A 17,402-nucleotide genomic window follows, 5' to 3' on the forward strand; every position below is an offset into this window, starting at 1 on the left:
GGCATGTTTCTGCATCTGGAAATTTGGAGCCTGAGTACTTGCTTCCAGCTGCTTCTACAGCTTAAACTCACCTTTTTCATGGGAAGAACAGGAGGCAGAAATTTCTAGCTATTTTTTAGGAGTCATACACTTGACAAGGAGGTGGAATGGGAAGTGTGAAATATGCAGTGAGAGGTATGTTTTATCTTATGCAAGTCGGATACAGGTTAGTGGGGGAAAAATAATGGGATGACCAGGCGAGCAGTGGGAATGTTCCTAAGAATACCAGTGAAGCAACTCTTAGCTACAGGTCTTTCATACTGGGGAGCAAACGTGTTTTTTGAAATCTTTAGCTTTTATTGGAAGGAGATTCATAGGAAGACATGAGAATTTGGAGAATGTTTTTCAAAGCTGAAGCTGAGTCACTATTTCTATGAAATATTCATAGGACAGTATTCCTTCTAATTGCACTGGATCCAGATCAGCACTGGTTTCCTTTCTTTTTCAGAGCTACTGCCTGCATCAAAATGTTACTGTATGACTTGCTGTTCTCACTGTCTTTAAAGCTTCAGCTGGGGACTGGAGTGGTGGAGGAAACTGAGCAAAGCAGTGATTAAAAAAAAAAAAAAAAAGAAAAAAAAAAAGAAAAAAAGTTGTTTATTAGTGACTAAACTTAGTTGCATCCTAATCAATGGTCCAAAGGTGAGCTGTACAGCTAACAAGTGGGTGTAACAGAAGCTGTCTGTCACTTTGTTTTAATTAAATTTTACATCATAATGATGAAGTACTAAAAGGATAATGTTCTCTGGCAAATAATTCCCATGCTGTAAGGTAGTCTTAATGTTCTTGGTATTCCCATGAAGTCTTGTTTTACTTAATTACAGATTGCTCAACCTCCAGAAGGGCCAAATCACACTGTATTGGAAGAAATCTTTTATGTCTGGGTAGGGTTGCTGGTTTTTTAGACCATTCTAAGTGAATATTATCATACAAGTTTTAATTAAAGCATTAGTCAAGTTTGATGTCTGTGATGTAAAATGCTTCCAATAAGAAGTAGGCTTATGCATAATTTTTCTGGTAACTTCCAAGAATAATTTTATATCCATAATTTGTCACAAGCTTGTTAGATCTTCTGTTTCATATCCCTTTTTTCTTGACTGTTTAATGATGGTGGCTGTAAAAGCACTGCTAGAAACAAACACATGGGTTCTTATACTAGCTCTTAATTCCAATGTGTGGATCAGTTGCTGGATTGGCATATAACCCTTTTGTTTCTCAGTGCATGTCAGGAATGTGGCAGGGAACAGAAACCACTACCTTTTGAACTAGCTTCTGTCTTAAATTGTATTCAGATGGTAGCTTTCAGCTTAGATCTGTGCTAGAATAAGGAGGTAGACTCCCCTTGTTCCAGGTTCTGGTTTGGATCTGCACAGTGAGCTGTTCAAAACTGGATGGTGTGGATTCATGTTTCAGCTGAACTCATTTGTGGGTTCCCTGAGCTGGAAATGGCCTTCCTTCTGCTGCCACCCTTTGTGCAGGCTCTGTTGTGTTTCTGGTTCTGTTACCTTGGGCATCAGAAATGGGAAAAAATGGCATCTTGCTGAAAAGGACTTGGCGCTCTGTCCAGCTCACTGAGGTGTCAGGTGAGCACTGATGTAGGGGAATCTGGCCTCTGCTTCCAGCAGCCCCTGGTGGTGTTAAGGCTCAGCTCTTGTCTTACTCCTGGATGGAGGATGACTGAAATGGATCTGCCCAAAACCTAACCTTTCTCTGTTTTAGCCTGAGGCTTTGTATTTAGAACTGAGCCATCCTGATGACTGCACGCCTCTGTGAGGGACTGTCCTGCTCCCTTTCCCTTCAGGCAGTGCTCCTGATGCCTCTTACAACTATCATCCAGCCCTTTAGAAGGAGTCTGGGGAGCTAAACCAGCAGAAAATTCTGTACGTGTGTCTGTCTTTGTTTCTCTTCCGGTTTAACTCCCTGGAGTGGCTTTCCGTGAGGCCAAATGGGCCTCAGAGCCAGCATGGAGAGATGGTGGAGAAAAAAGTCCAAACATGTCCCTTTCAGTGGCAGCTGCAGTGGCAGTTTAGCTGCAGTGTGGAGCAGCACCTGTAGTAGTGCCTGAAAGTTCAAGGTCAACACTTCTATCAAATCACTATAAGGCAGATAGCATAATTTTCCCCACAGCTGAAAGAATGGCTGTCACGGATCTTTGGTTTTATCAGATTTCTTCTTGCCTTATTAATGAATGGCTGTGGAGATACCTTTAAATTTCTAAATGGATTCTTCACTGGGTATTTTTAACATCTGCATGGTAACTGTTTCCATAAAGCAAATTAGTGAAAGTTTCAAGTCTATGTGAGTGTTGTTTTGGTTATTTTTATGCATGTCAAACCTCTTTTCCTTTTGAGCAAGTTCTCTTCCCTCCTCTGGTATGCTTGTCTGCTTCCCTCTCTCATCACTGGCCTATAAAAGTCTACTAAAAGGATGGTGCTTCTAATTAAAACATGCTTTGCTGAGAAGGAAGCGGTGCTTGGCTGTAGACGTGTGTGTTTGATATCTTTTTTTCCTCCCTTCGGAAGATACATGAAGATAAGAGCTGCTCACAGCTTTCTGCTTTCAAAATCCTGTGGAAATAGAAAAAAATTCCATTTAGGACTGAACATAAGCTCACTCAATTCTTGACGAAGAAAAGATTTTTATGATGGAATGATTATCGTAGTCTCTTGCTTAAAAGCAGATGATGAAGTACTATAATAGTCTGTCAGAAAAGTTAGTACCGTAGATGGTGCTTTTCACAAATGTGCAAAGCGTATCACAAGCTGGTCCCTTTGCAGTGCTGAAGTTTGGATGTTATGTAGATTCAGTCATTTGCATTTTAATATTTGTGAATTATTAGAATGTAAATTAAACAGATCTCTGTCCATATTTTTCTTCTAGCAGTGTTTACTTAGGGTGCATTGGAAAAGAAGTAGATGGGAATTAAAATACTGAACAGTGATGTCTCAAAGTTGTAATTACTTTCTGATAGTGTGTGACTTCTTATTGCTCTAAAGCTGCATGCAGGGGTTGGTTCTGTGCTATATATACGCAGAGGAGTAAAGGAATGTCATTTCAGTATTTATTATTCTGTAGAAAACATCTGTGGCACAGTGCCTGTGAAAAGGATCCTTATCAGCCATAAACAGATATGACAATTCACTTCAGAAATTAGTTTATTGATCTCTGGAAGACACCATTTACTTTCCAAAATAAACAAAACTGTTTGCTTCTGATAAATGGTGAAAAACATTTCAGCTTCTTTGTGAGCAGGTAGGGCAATCCCTAGGCAGAATGAGTCATGAAAACATTAGTATAGTTGGAACTTATTGTTCTACAGTTACATTATATTAATTGTTTGGATTTTTGATATCCAAATGGAAGCATTCATTATAAGTTTTTGGTTTGGGTTTTTTTTTTTTATCTAGGAGATGGACAGTCTACTAAAATAAAGAGCTTAACCCAAATCTATGTTAGCTAAGTATACTTTAGCTAGCTTTAGATCATAAAGCCAAGATGAACGCAAGTTACAAATTAATCTTTTATTAGCTGCTTTATTATTCTTTTACTAGTTTCATTTTATTAGCAGGCAAACTGTTGGAGCAATGGTAAAGTGTAGCCTCAGGAAAGAATATTTGTAATCCTTTTGGGATGCTTCAGCCTGTGGATTTCTTGACTCATTATTAGCACCATGTATTACTAATTGTTGAAAAGCTTATGTCTTCCTTTCATCAGACTTTTCACTATCTTTTATTTATTTGCAAACCAGAAAGTAGTAGGACCAAGAAAATGAGATATGATAATAGTTAGAGGGGCAGATAAGTTGTACCAGTAGCGCTAGGGGGAAGAGCAGGGCATTAGGAATGAAGAAAGATCCATTAGTTACTGTCACTGCTTTAATTTCCTGGGAGTGACTTTAATGACTGTTGTAGTACGATGTGTAATTAGAGTTTTTTTAGCTGCAGAAAATATCACATAGGTTTCAACATTTTAACAACAATGGAAATTTTTCATTTTTGCGCAGTTATGTGTCAGTGCAAGAGATGCTTGTCATTCCCAGTGTTTAAGCTGAAAAAGTTCTGCGAAAGAGGAGTCAAGTATTTGGCTGGGACATAGGTGTTGACAAGGTGTTGTAAAATTGAGAAGTGCCTAAGGGGCTGAGTGTGTAGTTCCTGGAGAGGCCTCTCCTGGCTGTGGCAGGAAGAAGCTGTCAGAAGGAATAAGCTGTCGCCCCCGTCTCCTTGGGCGGCCAGGCTTACTGCTCTGGTGCTGTTTTCTGCGGCACTGTGGAGCGCAGCCCCACTTCAAAAGGTTTTGAGTGGTTGTAGAAACTGCCCCTGCAGACATTCACCTGCACTTTGTGTGTGACTGCTTTTGCAAGTTGTAGGTTGGGATTTTTTACATTTATCATGGGGCCTTGCCTAGGGGTGGCTTCATGGATAGCCAGAGGTCCTGGTGCTGAGCTCATTTAGGGTTTTTATGTTACAAACATTCTCTAAAGAATTATCCCAAATTAGATGCAAAAGGATTTGTGTCGTGGACTGGTGTAGTTTTCTGGCACACTGGTTGGAAACATTGGGTCACTAGATGGATAAAGCGTATAAAGGGACAGAAAATGAAGACATGAGGAAAAGACATGCTTATAGACCTGTGGGAGCCTTTCAAACCGATGTATTTGGCTCTGATACTTGGCACAGACTGTGGCTGTATGTGCTAGCTCAAGATTGGCAATCTTCCTGACTCAGTGAGCTGCGTAGGATTGGTAACTGTCTTGTACTGAGAGGGGAAGGAGAGGACTCTAGGAGAGGCTTACCAGCAGAGGTGAGCTCTTCCTAGAGATCACGTAGCACTACGGTAGGGCAAGGCACGCCGGCACACCAGGCGACACAATATGGTCAGACCTTGCCAGGCTGTGCACTTCCTATGTAGAGCTTTGAGTTTATCTAGTGTCCCTGTAGCAGGACAGCCTTCTTGAGGACCACCCGCTACTGAAACTATAGATGGCCTGTTCTTCTTGATTTTTCGCTCCAGCTCCACTGACTCCCAAACTCGATGCCCTAAATGGCTGTCCACCAACAATTGCTGTGAGCCGCCTTTGTGAGACTTAATGAAAAGCCACCTTAAATGCACTGTGGTCCTGCAGCCTGTTTATTTTGCTTCGAGTCACAGTTTAGAGGTGTAGCTGGTGTGTCCCGGTGACTTGTGATATGAACTAGCCCGGGGATCCTCAAACTTTTTAACCAGGGGGCTGGCGCGTGGCAGGCAGTCATCTGCGGCTGCTTGGTTTTCCCCCCACAACCCCCGGGGGGGGGGGGGGGGCGGAGAGGGCCAGGGGCGTTCTATAAATACCGAGGACCGGATTGAGGACAGGACCCTGGGGGGCTTTATCCAGCCCGTGGGATGTAGTTTGAGGACCCCTGAGCTAGAGCAAATCTTGCAGGGGAAAAAAAAAACAACCCTGGTCTGGATTAAGAGACTCCTAAAATGATGGGCGTATTTGTTTCTTGGAAACTTGTTCATTAATTATTTGTGATACAGAACCAGTTAAAAAAAAAGTAGCTAGCTAGCAGCTTTTGTACTAATAGTTCACTATTAAATTTATAACTCCCAAGTGTAACTGGGGTTTGGTGAAAGGCGTATCATATTAGGTGGCAGGATGAGAGAAAATGTGAGGTGTGAGCTGCAGTCAAGGTGTCTGTTGTGATCCATGGGTTGGCTGCAGATAGTTCATTGCAGTTTGAAACACTGTCTTGAAGAAAAACAGCATTAAGTTGCTAAATACTATCAATGATATAGATATTAACTTAGAATGTACGTGCATTTCGATTTATGAACGTATCTCTCAAAAGTGTGTAGGTTGAATGAGATAATTTTGGCAGCAGTTTTTTCTGAAAGCTAACTCTCTCCTAGAATTCCTTCCTGATTCTGTATTTGAAGAGAAACAGTGCTTGGATTTTTTCCATATTTGTTTTATGTTACTTTTGTAATTTGCAGATCTGTACTTTCATGGTGCTGTCCTGTCCCATATGCCCCCGCGCAAAAAGAAAAAAACAAAAAAAACCCCCAAAAACCAAAACCACAAAACCCAACAAACCACAAACACCCAAACCAAAACAAACAAACCCCAAAACAAAACTATAATCAAATTTCATTTATCACAGAATGATGTTGTCTTTCAAGCAAAACTAATGGCTAAACTTACTGTTTTACATGTGTGCTCTTTATCTTTATGATCAGTTCAGCTAGATGAAGGTAGCAGTGGTGTATTTTTAATATCGTGATTGCATGATACTAGAATGTCAGTGATTCTCGGAAGATTTTATTCTAAAATCAAAATAAATTTTTTAAACTGGAAGTTGATCTTATGCTGAAAACAAAAGAAATTATCTTGTTCTTTGTCTGTACCCTAAATTTAGTTGATAAGTATTCTGATGTCAGTTTAAAAAAGAAACATCACTAAGTTATTCATCAGTAACATATTCTGTTGTTATATACTAAGGTTGGTTTTAGAAAAGGAAATTCAGTTGCCCCCAATTTCCCTCATTCCCTTGTTTTTTCCAAAGACCTTTTCCTCTGGCTCTTATTTTAGCTATGTCTAAGCAATGCTCTTTCAAATGGAAGATGAATTAAAAACCTGGCAAAAGTTCTGTACTCTTCTGACAAGTTCCACCCCCAGTGCTTTTTTTTTTACCTTAGAGTCAAAGCCAGTTTTAATGCAATTGTGAATTATCAGCCAGGATGGATAGTTTTTGAATGTCTGATTCTACAGATGCTTATTATGATAATTTTATTAGTCGTGGTAGTAAAGAATACATTCATTGCAAAAACAGAGCTAGGCCATCGTTCCTGGAAGTGTTTGTAAACATAAATCCAGATCAACGGAATAATGCTTATTTCTATGAGTATAACAGCTCTTTGCACACTGGGAATGTGATAACCCATTTTTTTAAACCTTCAAATACCTCAAAAAGTCTGAAGTCTAGTTTTGTGGGGGGGTGGCAGAGGGATCATGTAACTTACTTTTCCTTCTTTGGCAGATGCCAGATAATCTGCCTTGTCATTTACAGTCAGTGCAGCGGTAACCTGATGCCCAATTTAGACTTTTAATGAAATTACCACAGAATTACAAAGTTTGACCTGTAAAGGATAAGAAGAGAGATTGTACCCAAGTAATATTTTTGTGCACTTGCTGGCAGACCCAACAGTAGTACCTCATGTTGATGGTAACTCTTAGCAATGTTGAAGGCTGCCATCATTACTTGGGTAAAGGTATTTCACCCATAGGGCTGTATATTTAGTTCACTTTCTTACTGCTGTCACTTTCTGAAGTGTTTTGTGTTTTATGTGGTAAGAGTTACTCTGTTTCAGTTTTAACATTACAGATGCAATCAGCAGTTCCAATAGAAGGGAAAAAGCTCTTTTATATTGCACTTTTATTTGTGATGTCCCATGGTGCTCTAGTGCACATCTGAGCCTGATTGAGAATTGCTGCCCTAAAGACCTTCAGGAAAATGCCGGTTTGAGGGCTGCGGGAAACAAACCAAGATGGCAACACTAACAAATGGTTAGATCAGAACAAAGAAAGTTCTTGAATGTTCAGACTGATTTTGTAAGTTATATGTTAAGAATATTCCCACTGCAGATACTGTTGGAGATTTATTTCCGGCCTTTTCTGTATTTAGGGTTTATCCCAAGCTTACTCCAAAACATGTTGACTTTTAAAGCCATGTTTTGTATTAATTGTTAATGTTTTATTGGTGTGTGAGTTGGCCTTACCAAAATTGCAGCTTCTCTAATGTTGTAAACAGCACTGTACTGTTTCAGAAATTTCATCAGGTGAAAGCATTAAGATTTTTTTTTTTCCTTCCTTGCTGTTCACACCAGTTTGGTGACTTAGAGGTCAATGGCTTTATTAAAAAAAAAGAAATTGTGTTGGTATTGCTATTACTCTGTCTGCAAAATCTTCCTAATCTTCTCTAAAAAGCATGGTTGTAAGAATTTAGCAGCATCTTAATTTGTAAGAGTTTGTGAAGCTTTTTGCAAAGGCCAATTTCAGACAATCCAGGAAACAAAGGCAGTAGCCACAGTGTTTCCAAGAGGATCCCTGCTGAGCAATGCAGATGGTCCAGAAGGAATAAATCAGTCCTGAGTACAGTTACACCTCCAGATTTAGGTTTGTGAGGAAAGTAGAACAGCACAAACCTGTAGCCTGAATTGTAAATTATTTCCTTGTGTAAGGGTTGCCAATATCAACATCCCATTGCTTCTTCTAGAGCATTTCATCCTCACGAAGCAGAAGCTCATCTCTGCTGCCGCCTGGGACAGTTAATTCTGCATCTCCTAGTGGCCAGAAACATATGAATCAAAGTGGGCCAACTGTTGTAACCATCACACATCACAAATCACCTGCGGCTGCTCGAAGAGCGAAGAGCCAGCGTTCTGGTCAACTCCATGAAGTCAGAGAGGTAAGAGAGAAAAAATCTGCTGTTTTGCTGTAACTTCTAAATGCTTATTTTGCTTTAGGATAAGCAATTAAGTCTGACAATTTAACAACTCTCTTTGTTTCCTACTTTACGTATGACTGCTTTGTTTTGATCCCCTCGCTGAGAAAAAGGCAGTCTTGAGTTCTGGTTGAGCTTAAAGTCTGGTGTAACCAGGCCTTTTTATGTCAATGTTAAAGTTAGTGTGTGCACATGCTTAAAAGGGGAAGTATATGGGCCACAGCTCCCAGACTTTGCAGTGGTGCTGCAGTACAGGAGGAATATCTTTCTTAAGCTGCATGCAGCAAAACCTTTCAGATTGGAAAGAGGGCCCTGAAGCATTTAAATATAACTAGAAAAAAATGCCATGTAAGTCTGATGAATTAATGTGAAAGAAGGCACAGCTCCCCACACTCAGTGGTTTGTTTCTATATGGCTATAGTTTTAACTTTGTTGTCAAGTTTCTATTGCTGGACAAAGCATTATTCTACCACGGGGCCATATTAAACACATGAAAAGTATGTTTCTTTCAAAATGCCTTTACCAGGGTTTTGCAAGTATAACTTGTATACTGATTTAAGTCTGTCTTCCAGACAACAAAAATAATACAGAGTTTTAAGCTTAAGTAGTATTGGCGGACTTCCACAGAACTCACTTTTATCTTTCTTTCATCCCTTGGTATTTTTGCTTTGTCTGAATTTCTTGCTGTTCTCTAATACTACCTTTGTAGGTCCCCCTCCCACCCCTTCTACAAAAGAAACTGTTGACAGCCTAGCTGTTTTAAAGCATTTTTTTTGTTACATGGGTTCAAAATAGCTACCCCAGTCCCTTATGTTGCAATCTGAAGAGTCTGCTTTTAAGTTTATGCTCCCAAAATGCTTTATAAATAGAGACCTTTCATATTAAGAATGGAGTAAATTCTTAGTGTGTGCTCAGAATGAAACCTCAAATTACACATCCCAGTGAAGAATGCTCGTTTTTATTCTAGTAACATTAAAAGTGAAAACTTCCCTTTTGTATTAATTAATCCTGTATTGTATTAACAACAATCATTCCTTGCTCTGAAGAGACACTGTCTGAATGTCACCCACGTTTTCTTTACATTATAGAAAACACACATCTGTTTGTTTCTCATGAGAATATGTTGTCTTTGCTTACCAATCATCTCCCCCAAGTTGTTTCTACCTTACTAAATGTGTTTGCTCTCATAGGTTGAATTCAGAGTGCGCATTAAACCCATTAGTAAAACAAACAGTAGGAGCTGTTGCAGCTTTGTTAGATGAAGCTGGGTAGGGCTGAAAGGAATGTAAAAGAGAATTAGTGTATGTGCTGATCATAGTAAGTTGGGAAGGGAAGAAGTCAACAGATGCAAAGAACTGCACTTGGGAAGGAATAAATACTAGCCTATAGTAAAACAGAGAATAAGTGGCTAGGTATCATACCTGCAGAAAAGGCCTAGGGGTTGCCAGCTCATTTGTTTGCAGTGTATTGCAATGTGATGTCATTCCAAAAAGGTAAATATTATAGTACTTTAATCTGCAATGGTGGAAGATAATTGTTTTGCTATGTTTGATGTGAGTGATACCTCAGCTGCAGCACCAAATCCTGTGAGAACCACTTAGAGGGCTGTAATAAAAAAATCCTAGATATTGAACATATGGTAGTGATTGAAGGTTGAAAGAAATGAGTGTTTTTCAGGGAGGGGAAAATGGTAATAAGATAAACAGTGCATAAAAAAAAATTATAAGGAGGTGTGTGAACTTTACCTTTTTGTGTATTGAATTTTTTTGTGTGTGTGCGCTGCTGCTTAACAAAGAGCGTATCGATGGAAAAATCGGTCCTCCTGCCCTCCTTCCCAGTCTCATGTAAAAAGTGGCTGCTTCACTGATCTTGTTTCAATCTTATGAAAGGATAAGTCTGTTTTTTCAGGATAAGGAAGCAGGCAGATTTCATTTCAATGGCATGCTCTGTGCTTTTTCTTTTCAGAGTGAATGCAGTGGACTTCGGTATACGCTGCCTGTTTTTTTCAGGGAATATTCTTGTTCCCTATGTGAGTCAACGTTGACTGTTAGATCTACCATCCCTTGTTAAATTTATGAATAAAGACTGGTCTAGAGGCCTCCAGAAAAGTGCACTTAAGTCTGTTCTTGTCCTTTTTTTTTAATCTGAAGCAAGGAGAAATAGGAACTAAAAGTGCAGTAAAAGAGAGTTAATCCTCTTCTCAACACTTAAATCTTCGCTTTTTGTTTGGGAGTTGTTTGGTATGGTTTGGATGAAGGGAAGAGACTGCAAAAGGATTAAAGATCTGTTAGTGTTTCCTTTATAGAATGAAGTTACTGAAGCTTTGACATGCAAATAAGCTTTTTTTTATTGTACTATAAATAGCGCTAAAATATCTTCTAAAATACAGTAGTAGAATCAATGGAAAGACTTTATATGCTTCTGGAAAATGAGAAGCAGGAAGTATTTTTTTTTATTGTTTTAAAACAATGTTATGGTAATACTACTCATATGTAATACGAGACCTGTGAAAAAAGGGAATGCTGCAGAAGGGGCATCCTTTGCTTGGGACGTACAGTCTTCACTAGCTTGGACAACATCCCTGGCAAGTGCTGAACTTGAAATGGCTACTTCAATCTGGACCAGTTTTTCTTGATTTGGCCATGTTATTTGAAAACAGTGAAGTGTATGTGTAACTCCTTGTTGCAAATAGGACAAAATGTACTCCTACATTTGACATCAAGCAATGGTATTTGGTAATATTTGGTTGTTCTTTTTTCTCTTTTTTTCCTTTCATAGTAAGAATAAACAACACATTGTTTCCTCCTGTTGTTTGCTCTGGCTGGGTTTTTTTGTTGGTTTGTTTTTTGGGTTTTTTTTGAGACAGCATAGAGAATTTTAGTGTAAAACAGATTATAGCAGAGAGGTTTATTTAGTACCAAGCTGACATGCAGAGTTCTATAAAGGTTGTAGAATCAACTGTGTAGGTCTCCAAAATGATGCGTATAATAAGTGTTTGTTGTGAAATTAGAACTTCACATTTTAAAAAATGTGTAGGTTAAAATAGAGCATCAATATGGAGCTTTCGGCTGCTATAAAAACTTTTATATACTCAAGCTACTTGCTAATACTACTCAAGCTAATAGCATGGAATTAAAAAGATGCTCAGGAGCATTACTTCCCATCATAATGTAACATTTTTGTTTAAAATAACAATATTCTCTTAAATAGGGTTTTTGCTTATATTAATTTGATGTTAATAGTCCAGTCCATACTGATTTATGGAACGTTATATCAAAACTAAAATTCACCATACATTAATTTGGGAGAGCTGATCTGCTATGTGTTGCATTTTATGTGGTATTATTTGAGATCCTACATCTTTATTTGGGCTATAACTTACCATTAAAGGGGTGTTTCATCTGATTTTTTTAGTAAGAGATTTTATGGTAACCTAAGTGTGTGTGGTCTTGAAATGAAATTCTGTTTTTTAAACTATGAATTTTATTATTGTCTTAGCAATTTATGATAAGAATTATGTTTGCAGAATTCTTTACTGCAGGTGGTTAAAATTAACTGAATGTAAAGCCAAGTGGCCACACCATACTTCGCATTAAATTTTAGCTGTCACTGAACAAAATTATAGTGGCACACTTAATCTTAGAATGGTGTTTATTTTGGCTGAGGATGTCTGACTATTGTATGACCTCTACCACTGTTACCATTGTTCTTAAAGAACCAAGAATGGCGGTATGTTAAGAACCAAGTATGGCGGTATGTGAACATTTTGTAGTAACTTACATTAATTATTTACAGAAGTTTAGAGAAATTAAATTGAGTTAATTGAAAGAAGTCTAGAGAAATAATTTGCCCCCACAAATTTAAAAAGTCGACAAGGGAATTTCTGATCCCTTTGAAATGTGGTGTTTGGTACAGCTTTTGATAGTCTACAGTGGACTAGTCATCAGCATGTGTTTCTGAACATCTGGTACAGTGAGATCCAGATTTCATGTGGCCTCTACCAGTGTGACATCTATATTATGTGCCCATGGGCAGTTCCAGAATTTGGAAAGGACTGATTTTTGGTAAGATGACAGTCCTACTCCTTCTTGCATGTCCTGTGCCATATATAAACGTGGTTACCATTTGATTCCTGCACGAATTATACAACTAGCTGATACTCCCTTACAATATAGGAAAATCTAGGACTTGCACCTAGGGCTTCATGGAGTGAGGTTTACCTGCAATTTTGTGGGGCTGCAATTGTCCAGTTTTATGTGGTTACTAGGAAGAATAGAGGATTCTGAAACACTTTGGGGATTTTCAAGTGAGAAGTGAATGTCTTCAGGTCGCTAATATTTGGATAGCAAAATTAGGAACTGTGGCTAGCTACTGTTAGCGAAAAAGGATACTGTTGTCCATGGAGAACTGTTTTTCTGTAACGGAATTGCAGCACTGCACAGGCAGCATTGTAGGTAAAAAAGCAGATGCAGTACTTGAACGAGTTGGGGAAGCATTCAGACCTGCAGGACTTTCACATATGTGAACAAAGACATAAGCTAAGCTGTGAGTATGTTGATGGTAAAAGTTTAAGCCGACAGTAGGGGAAAACCCGATGATTTTGCTTCGGTGACAAATATTACTTTTCAGCTTTGAAAAAGTCAAGTTTTGCTTTTAATTTCATTTTTTTTCATTCTCCTTTTGTTTCTCTGGAAGTATGTACATAAAAAGAAAGGTCGGTGGATAAGATAATCTAATGCCAGTTCTAGCAAAAAGAATGCTGTAGCACTTCATATTTTTGTATTTTTTGGCATATTATTGTTTGGCATATTATTGAGGTTGTGTGAGGCAGTATGATAAGCACGCATGTAAGAAAATTGATTTGGATCCTTTAACAGGATGTATACAGGATCATGCATAAACAGTGTGAAGTATGCACAAAGAACATTGAAAAGAATACCACTAATCAAGTATTTATGTAAGTGTGTATAATTTTGATTAGTTTGATAAATTTCTAAGTAGGGAGAAATGCTACATACTAGATCTGTCGCTTTCACTTAGAATTCTCATCTTGATTTTGGAGTGTAGGAAGATGAGAGCTAGCTTTGTGACAAAGATGACCTTCAGGACTGTATAGCTAATAAATGAAATATTTGCTTTTAGAAGATGAAACTGGTCTCATCACGTTCATCTAAATAAAAGGTGTAGATGTAGGATGGGCTGCTAAATTATGCTAACTTCAGTCTTTCTGACCTAGTAAGTGTCAGTGCTTTATCAGGGAGAGGCCTGATAACCATGGACTGTAGCTGCACTAGCACTGCTGAAGTCTGTGCTGCTGTGCCTTTGCTAGGCAGATTTAAAAGTAGTTACCTAAAATCATGTCTGGTTTTTCCTTCTAGACATGTTTTAGTATGAGAGGTAGCTTTGTGGTGTTTTCTTTGTGGCAGTTTGTGGTTGATACTTTTAACTAGAGTTTTCCTGTATTTCAAAACTAATATAGTAAATACACTTTATAAATTTCTCAGTTGGCTGACCAAGGAATTTCATCTTGGTAGTTTATAGACACTGTAGAAAGTGTTCATAGTATTTAACTTCTGAAATCTTAGTGTCCTGTGTTCTGTTCATGTGGAGAAATAATAATGGTGGTACAGTGAGCGGCAATTTTGGAAAAGGAAGGGAAAGAACACAGAGGCGGAACCTTTGCTAGTTACAGATCTCCAGTTTTGTCTGGGCTTGTATTTAAATTACCTCACACATGCCCACCCCTCATAATAAATTAAAGGTAAAGGGTCATCCTTTTGATCATCTTTAGTGAGGTGCATCGTATCATATACAAAGTAGGTAGTCTGTAACTATAGACGAATGCTGTTCAGAAAATTAGGTAAGTTACTTAATAGGTTACATCTTAATACCACTACATCTATACTATTTTTGTATTGTATGTATTACATTTTCATTTGTCTGCAAACTCATTGTCATAATTGTTTCATTTTAATTAGCAAGGTGTGCAAAACGGGGACTAACATCTCCACTCTAAAACAGATAATGAAAAAGTGCTTGCAGAAAACTCAAACCAAAACCATAGCTGTTTCTCAGAAAGCAATGATTTCTTCTTGGCTAGTGGCAGCGAAGAAAAGACAGCAGAAAACCTTTGGGGCAGTTCTGTATCCACTGAAGTCAACAGAAAGTGAAAGAGGCCTTAAGTCTTAATTCAGCTTTTGGTATTTATTTGGCATAGAACATGTTTGTGGAAGTTATACTACAGCTACTACTATTTAACTGTGCTTAGAAACACTTTTTGAATTGAGAAGTATCATAATAAAAATTTGTGTTGCAGGTATGTTTGCCAGCTTAGTTGCAGCTGAGCTGGCTGATACTGAAAGGGCAGCTCCCAGCTGTGTGTTAACAGGAGCCATTATAATTTGTTTAGGGGCATTACATTACATCAGCCCTAAATGTAAACAGAGAGCTTTGGCTGGAACTTGGGGGGAAGAAAGGAGAGTTTACCACCTTGGGAAGAAGGGGCAGGCAACTTCGGAGGACTATAAAGATGTTGCTGGGTTATGCAGGGGGCAGATTAGAGAGGCGAAAGCCCAGCTAGAACTCTGGCTGGCCACTGCTGTAAAAGGTAACAAAAAATACTTTTACAAATACATTGGAAACAAAAGGAGGGTCAAGGATAATCTTGCATCCTTTATTGTATGTGGCGGGAAACATTGCCACAAAGGATGAGGAAAAGGCTGAGGTGCTTAATGCTTTCTTTGCCTTGGTCTTTAACAGCAAGCTCTGGGTACTCAGCCCCCTGAGCTGGAAGACAGGGATGAGGAGGAGCAGAATGAAGTCCCCACAGTCCAGGAGGAAATGGTTAGTGACCTGCTGCTCCACTTAAATGTGCACAGATCTATGGGGCTGATGGGATCTCCCCAAAGGGTACTGAGGGAGCTGCCAGAGGAGCTTGCCAAGCAGCTCGCCTTCATTTGTCAACAGTCCTGGCAAACTGGAGAGGTTCCAGAAGATTGCAAGTTAGTGTGACACCCATCTACAAGAGGGGCAGGAAGGAGGATCCAGGCAACTACAGGCCTGTCAGCCTGACCTTGGTGCTTGGGAAGGTTATGGAGCAGATCATCCTGAGTGCCATCAGGCGGCATGTGCAGGACAACCAGGGTATCAGGCCCAGCCGGCATGTGTTTATGAAAGGCCAGTCTTGCTTGACAAACCCAGTCTCCTTCTACGACAAGATGACCTGCCTAGTGGATGAGGGAAAGGCTGTGGATGTTGTCTACCTGGACCTTAGTAAAGCCTTTGACACCATCTCCCACAGTGTTGTCCTGGAGAAACTGGCTATTCATGGCTGGGATGGGTCTACTCTATACTGGGTAAAAACTGGCTGGCTGAGCCCAAAGAGTGGTGGTGAGTGGAGTTACATCCAGCTGGCAGCCCGACACAAGTGGTGTTCCCCAGGGCTCAGTACCGAGGCCAGACCTGTTCAGTATCCTTATTGATGATCTGGATGAGGGGATCGAGTGCACCCTCAGTAAGTTTGCAGACAACACCAAGTTGGGCAGGAGTGTTGATCTGCTGGAGGCCAGGAAGGCTCTGCAGAGGGATCTGGACAGGCTGGACTGATGGGCTGAGGTCAGTTGTATGAGGCTCAACAAGGAGAAGTGCCGGGCCCTGCACTTGGGTCACAGCAACCCCAGGCAGTGCTGCAGGCTTGAGGAAGGGTGGCTGGAAAGCTGCCCAGCAGAGAAGGACCTGGGGATCCTGGTCACAGCAGGCTGAACATGAGCCAGCAGTGTGCCCAGGTGGCCAAGAAGGCCAGCAGCATCCTGGCTTGTATCTGAAACAGTGTGGCCAGCAGGACCCAAGCAGTGACTGTCTCCCTGTACTCGGCACTGGTGAGGCCGCACCCTGAATCCTGTGTTCAGTTTTGGGCCCTTCACTTCAAGAGGGACATTGAGGTGCTGGAGCATGTCCAGAGATGGGCAACAGAGCTGGTGAAGGGTCTAGAGAACAGATCTTAGGAGAAGTGGCTGCTGGAACTGGAGTTGTTTAGTCTGGAAAGGAGGCGGCTGAGGGGAGACCTTATCGCTCTACAACTACGTGACAGGAGGCTGTAGGCAGGTGAGGGTCTGTCTCTTCTCCCAGGTAACAAGCAACAGGACAAGAGGAAACAGCCTCAAGTTACACCAGAGGAGGTTTAGATTGGATGTTAGGAAAAATTTCTTCACGGAAAGGGTGGTCAAGCACTGGAACAGGCTGCCCAGGGAGGTGATGGAATCACCATCCCTGGAGGTCTTTAAAAAAACACATAGATGCAGTGCTTAGGGACATGGTTTAGGGGTGGACTTGGCAGTCTTGGGTTCACAGATGGACTTGATGTCGTCAAAGGTTTGTTCCAACCTAAATGATTCTATTATTAAACCTGTAACAGTATAAACCAGTTTCAAACCTGAGGGCTAAAAGGGGCAGCTGCAGATCTTATCATTGCACTTTCTTCTGAATGGGTATTGGCCCCAGTTCTAGAAATATGTGTTCCTTGTACAGTATAAAAATACCAGCGCAAGCATGCAGTAATGTTCTTCTGGCTGTACAGCAATTTTTGGTGTGATTGGCTGCTCTCCATATCCTTATAGGCAAAAAATGAATTGAGAACATGAAGAACAGATGAAATTATTTGGTATTTTCTGTAGCAGTTCCTTTGGAGGTTCTTTGACTTGGCTATAGAAGCCTCATCTCCTACATCTGTTTATTCTGTCTCAAGTTAGTACTGCGAAGATCAGTAAAAACATGTCTCCTCAGGGGATCCTTGAATCTCTGGGAGTGTCAGTCTAATACATTCCGAAGTAGTAAATGTGTGTGTGCTTATAAAAATTACTCAGTAAGTAGCATTAACTGTCTCAC

The 17,402-nt window shown here is 40.0% G+C and overlaps 1 protein-coding gene across 2 annotated transcripts in view; it reads left to right on the forward strand.

Annotated features, from left to right (window-relative positions):
• Positions 1-17,402, forward strand: part of OSBPL10 (oxysterol binding protein like 10) — a 122,389-nt gene that overhangs the window by 40,107 nt on the left and 64,880 nt on the right. For both annotated transcript variants that reach the window (XM_055710326.1, XM_055710325.1), the window contains exon 4: positions 8,292-8,483. In XM_055710326.1, coding sequence (XP_055566301.1) covers positions 8,292-8,483 — 192 coding nt within the window. The remainder of the gene's footprint in view (positions 1-8,291; positions 8,484-17,402) is intronic.

This window comes from Falco cherrug, chromosome 4, assembly GCF_023634085.1.
Source record: "Falco cherrug isolate bFalChe1 chromosome 4, bFalChe1.pri, whole genome shotgun sequence".
In the NCBI taxonomy this organism is placed as follows: Eukaryota; Metazoa; Chordata; class Aves; order Falconiformes; family Falconidae; genus Falco; species Falco cherrug.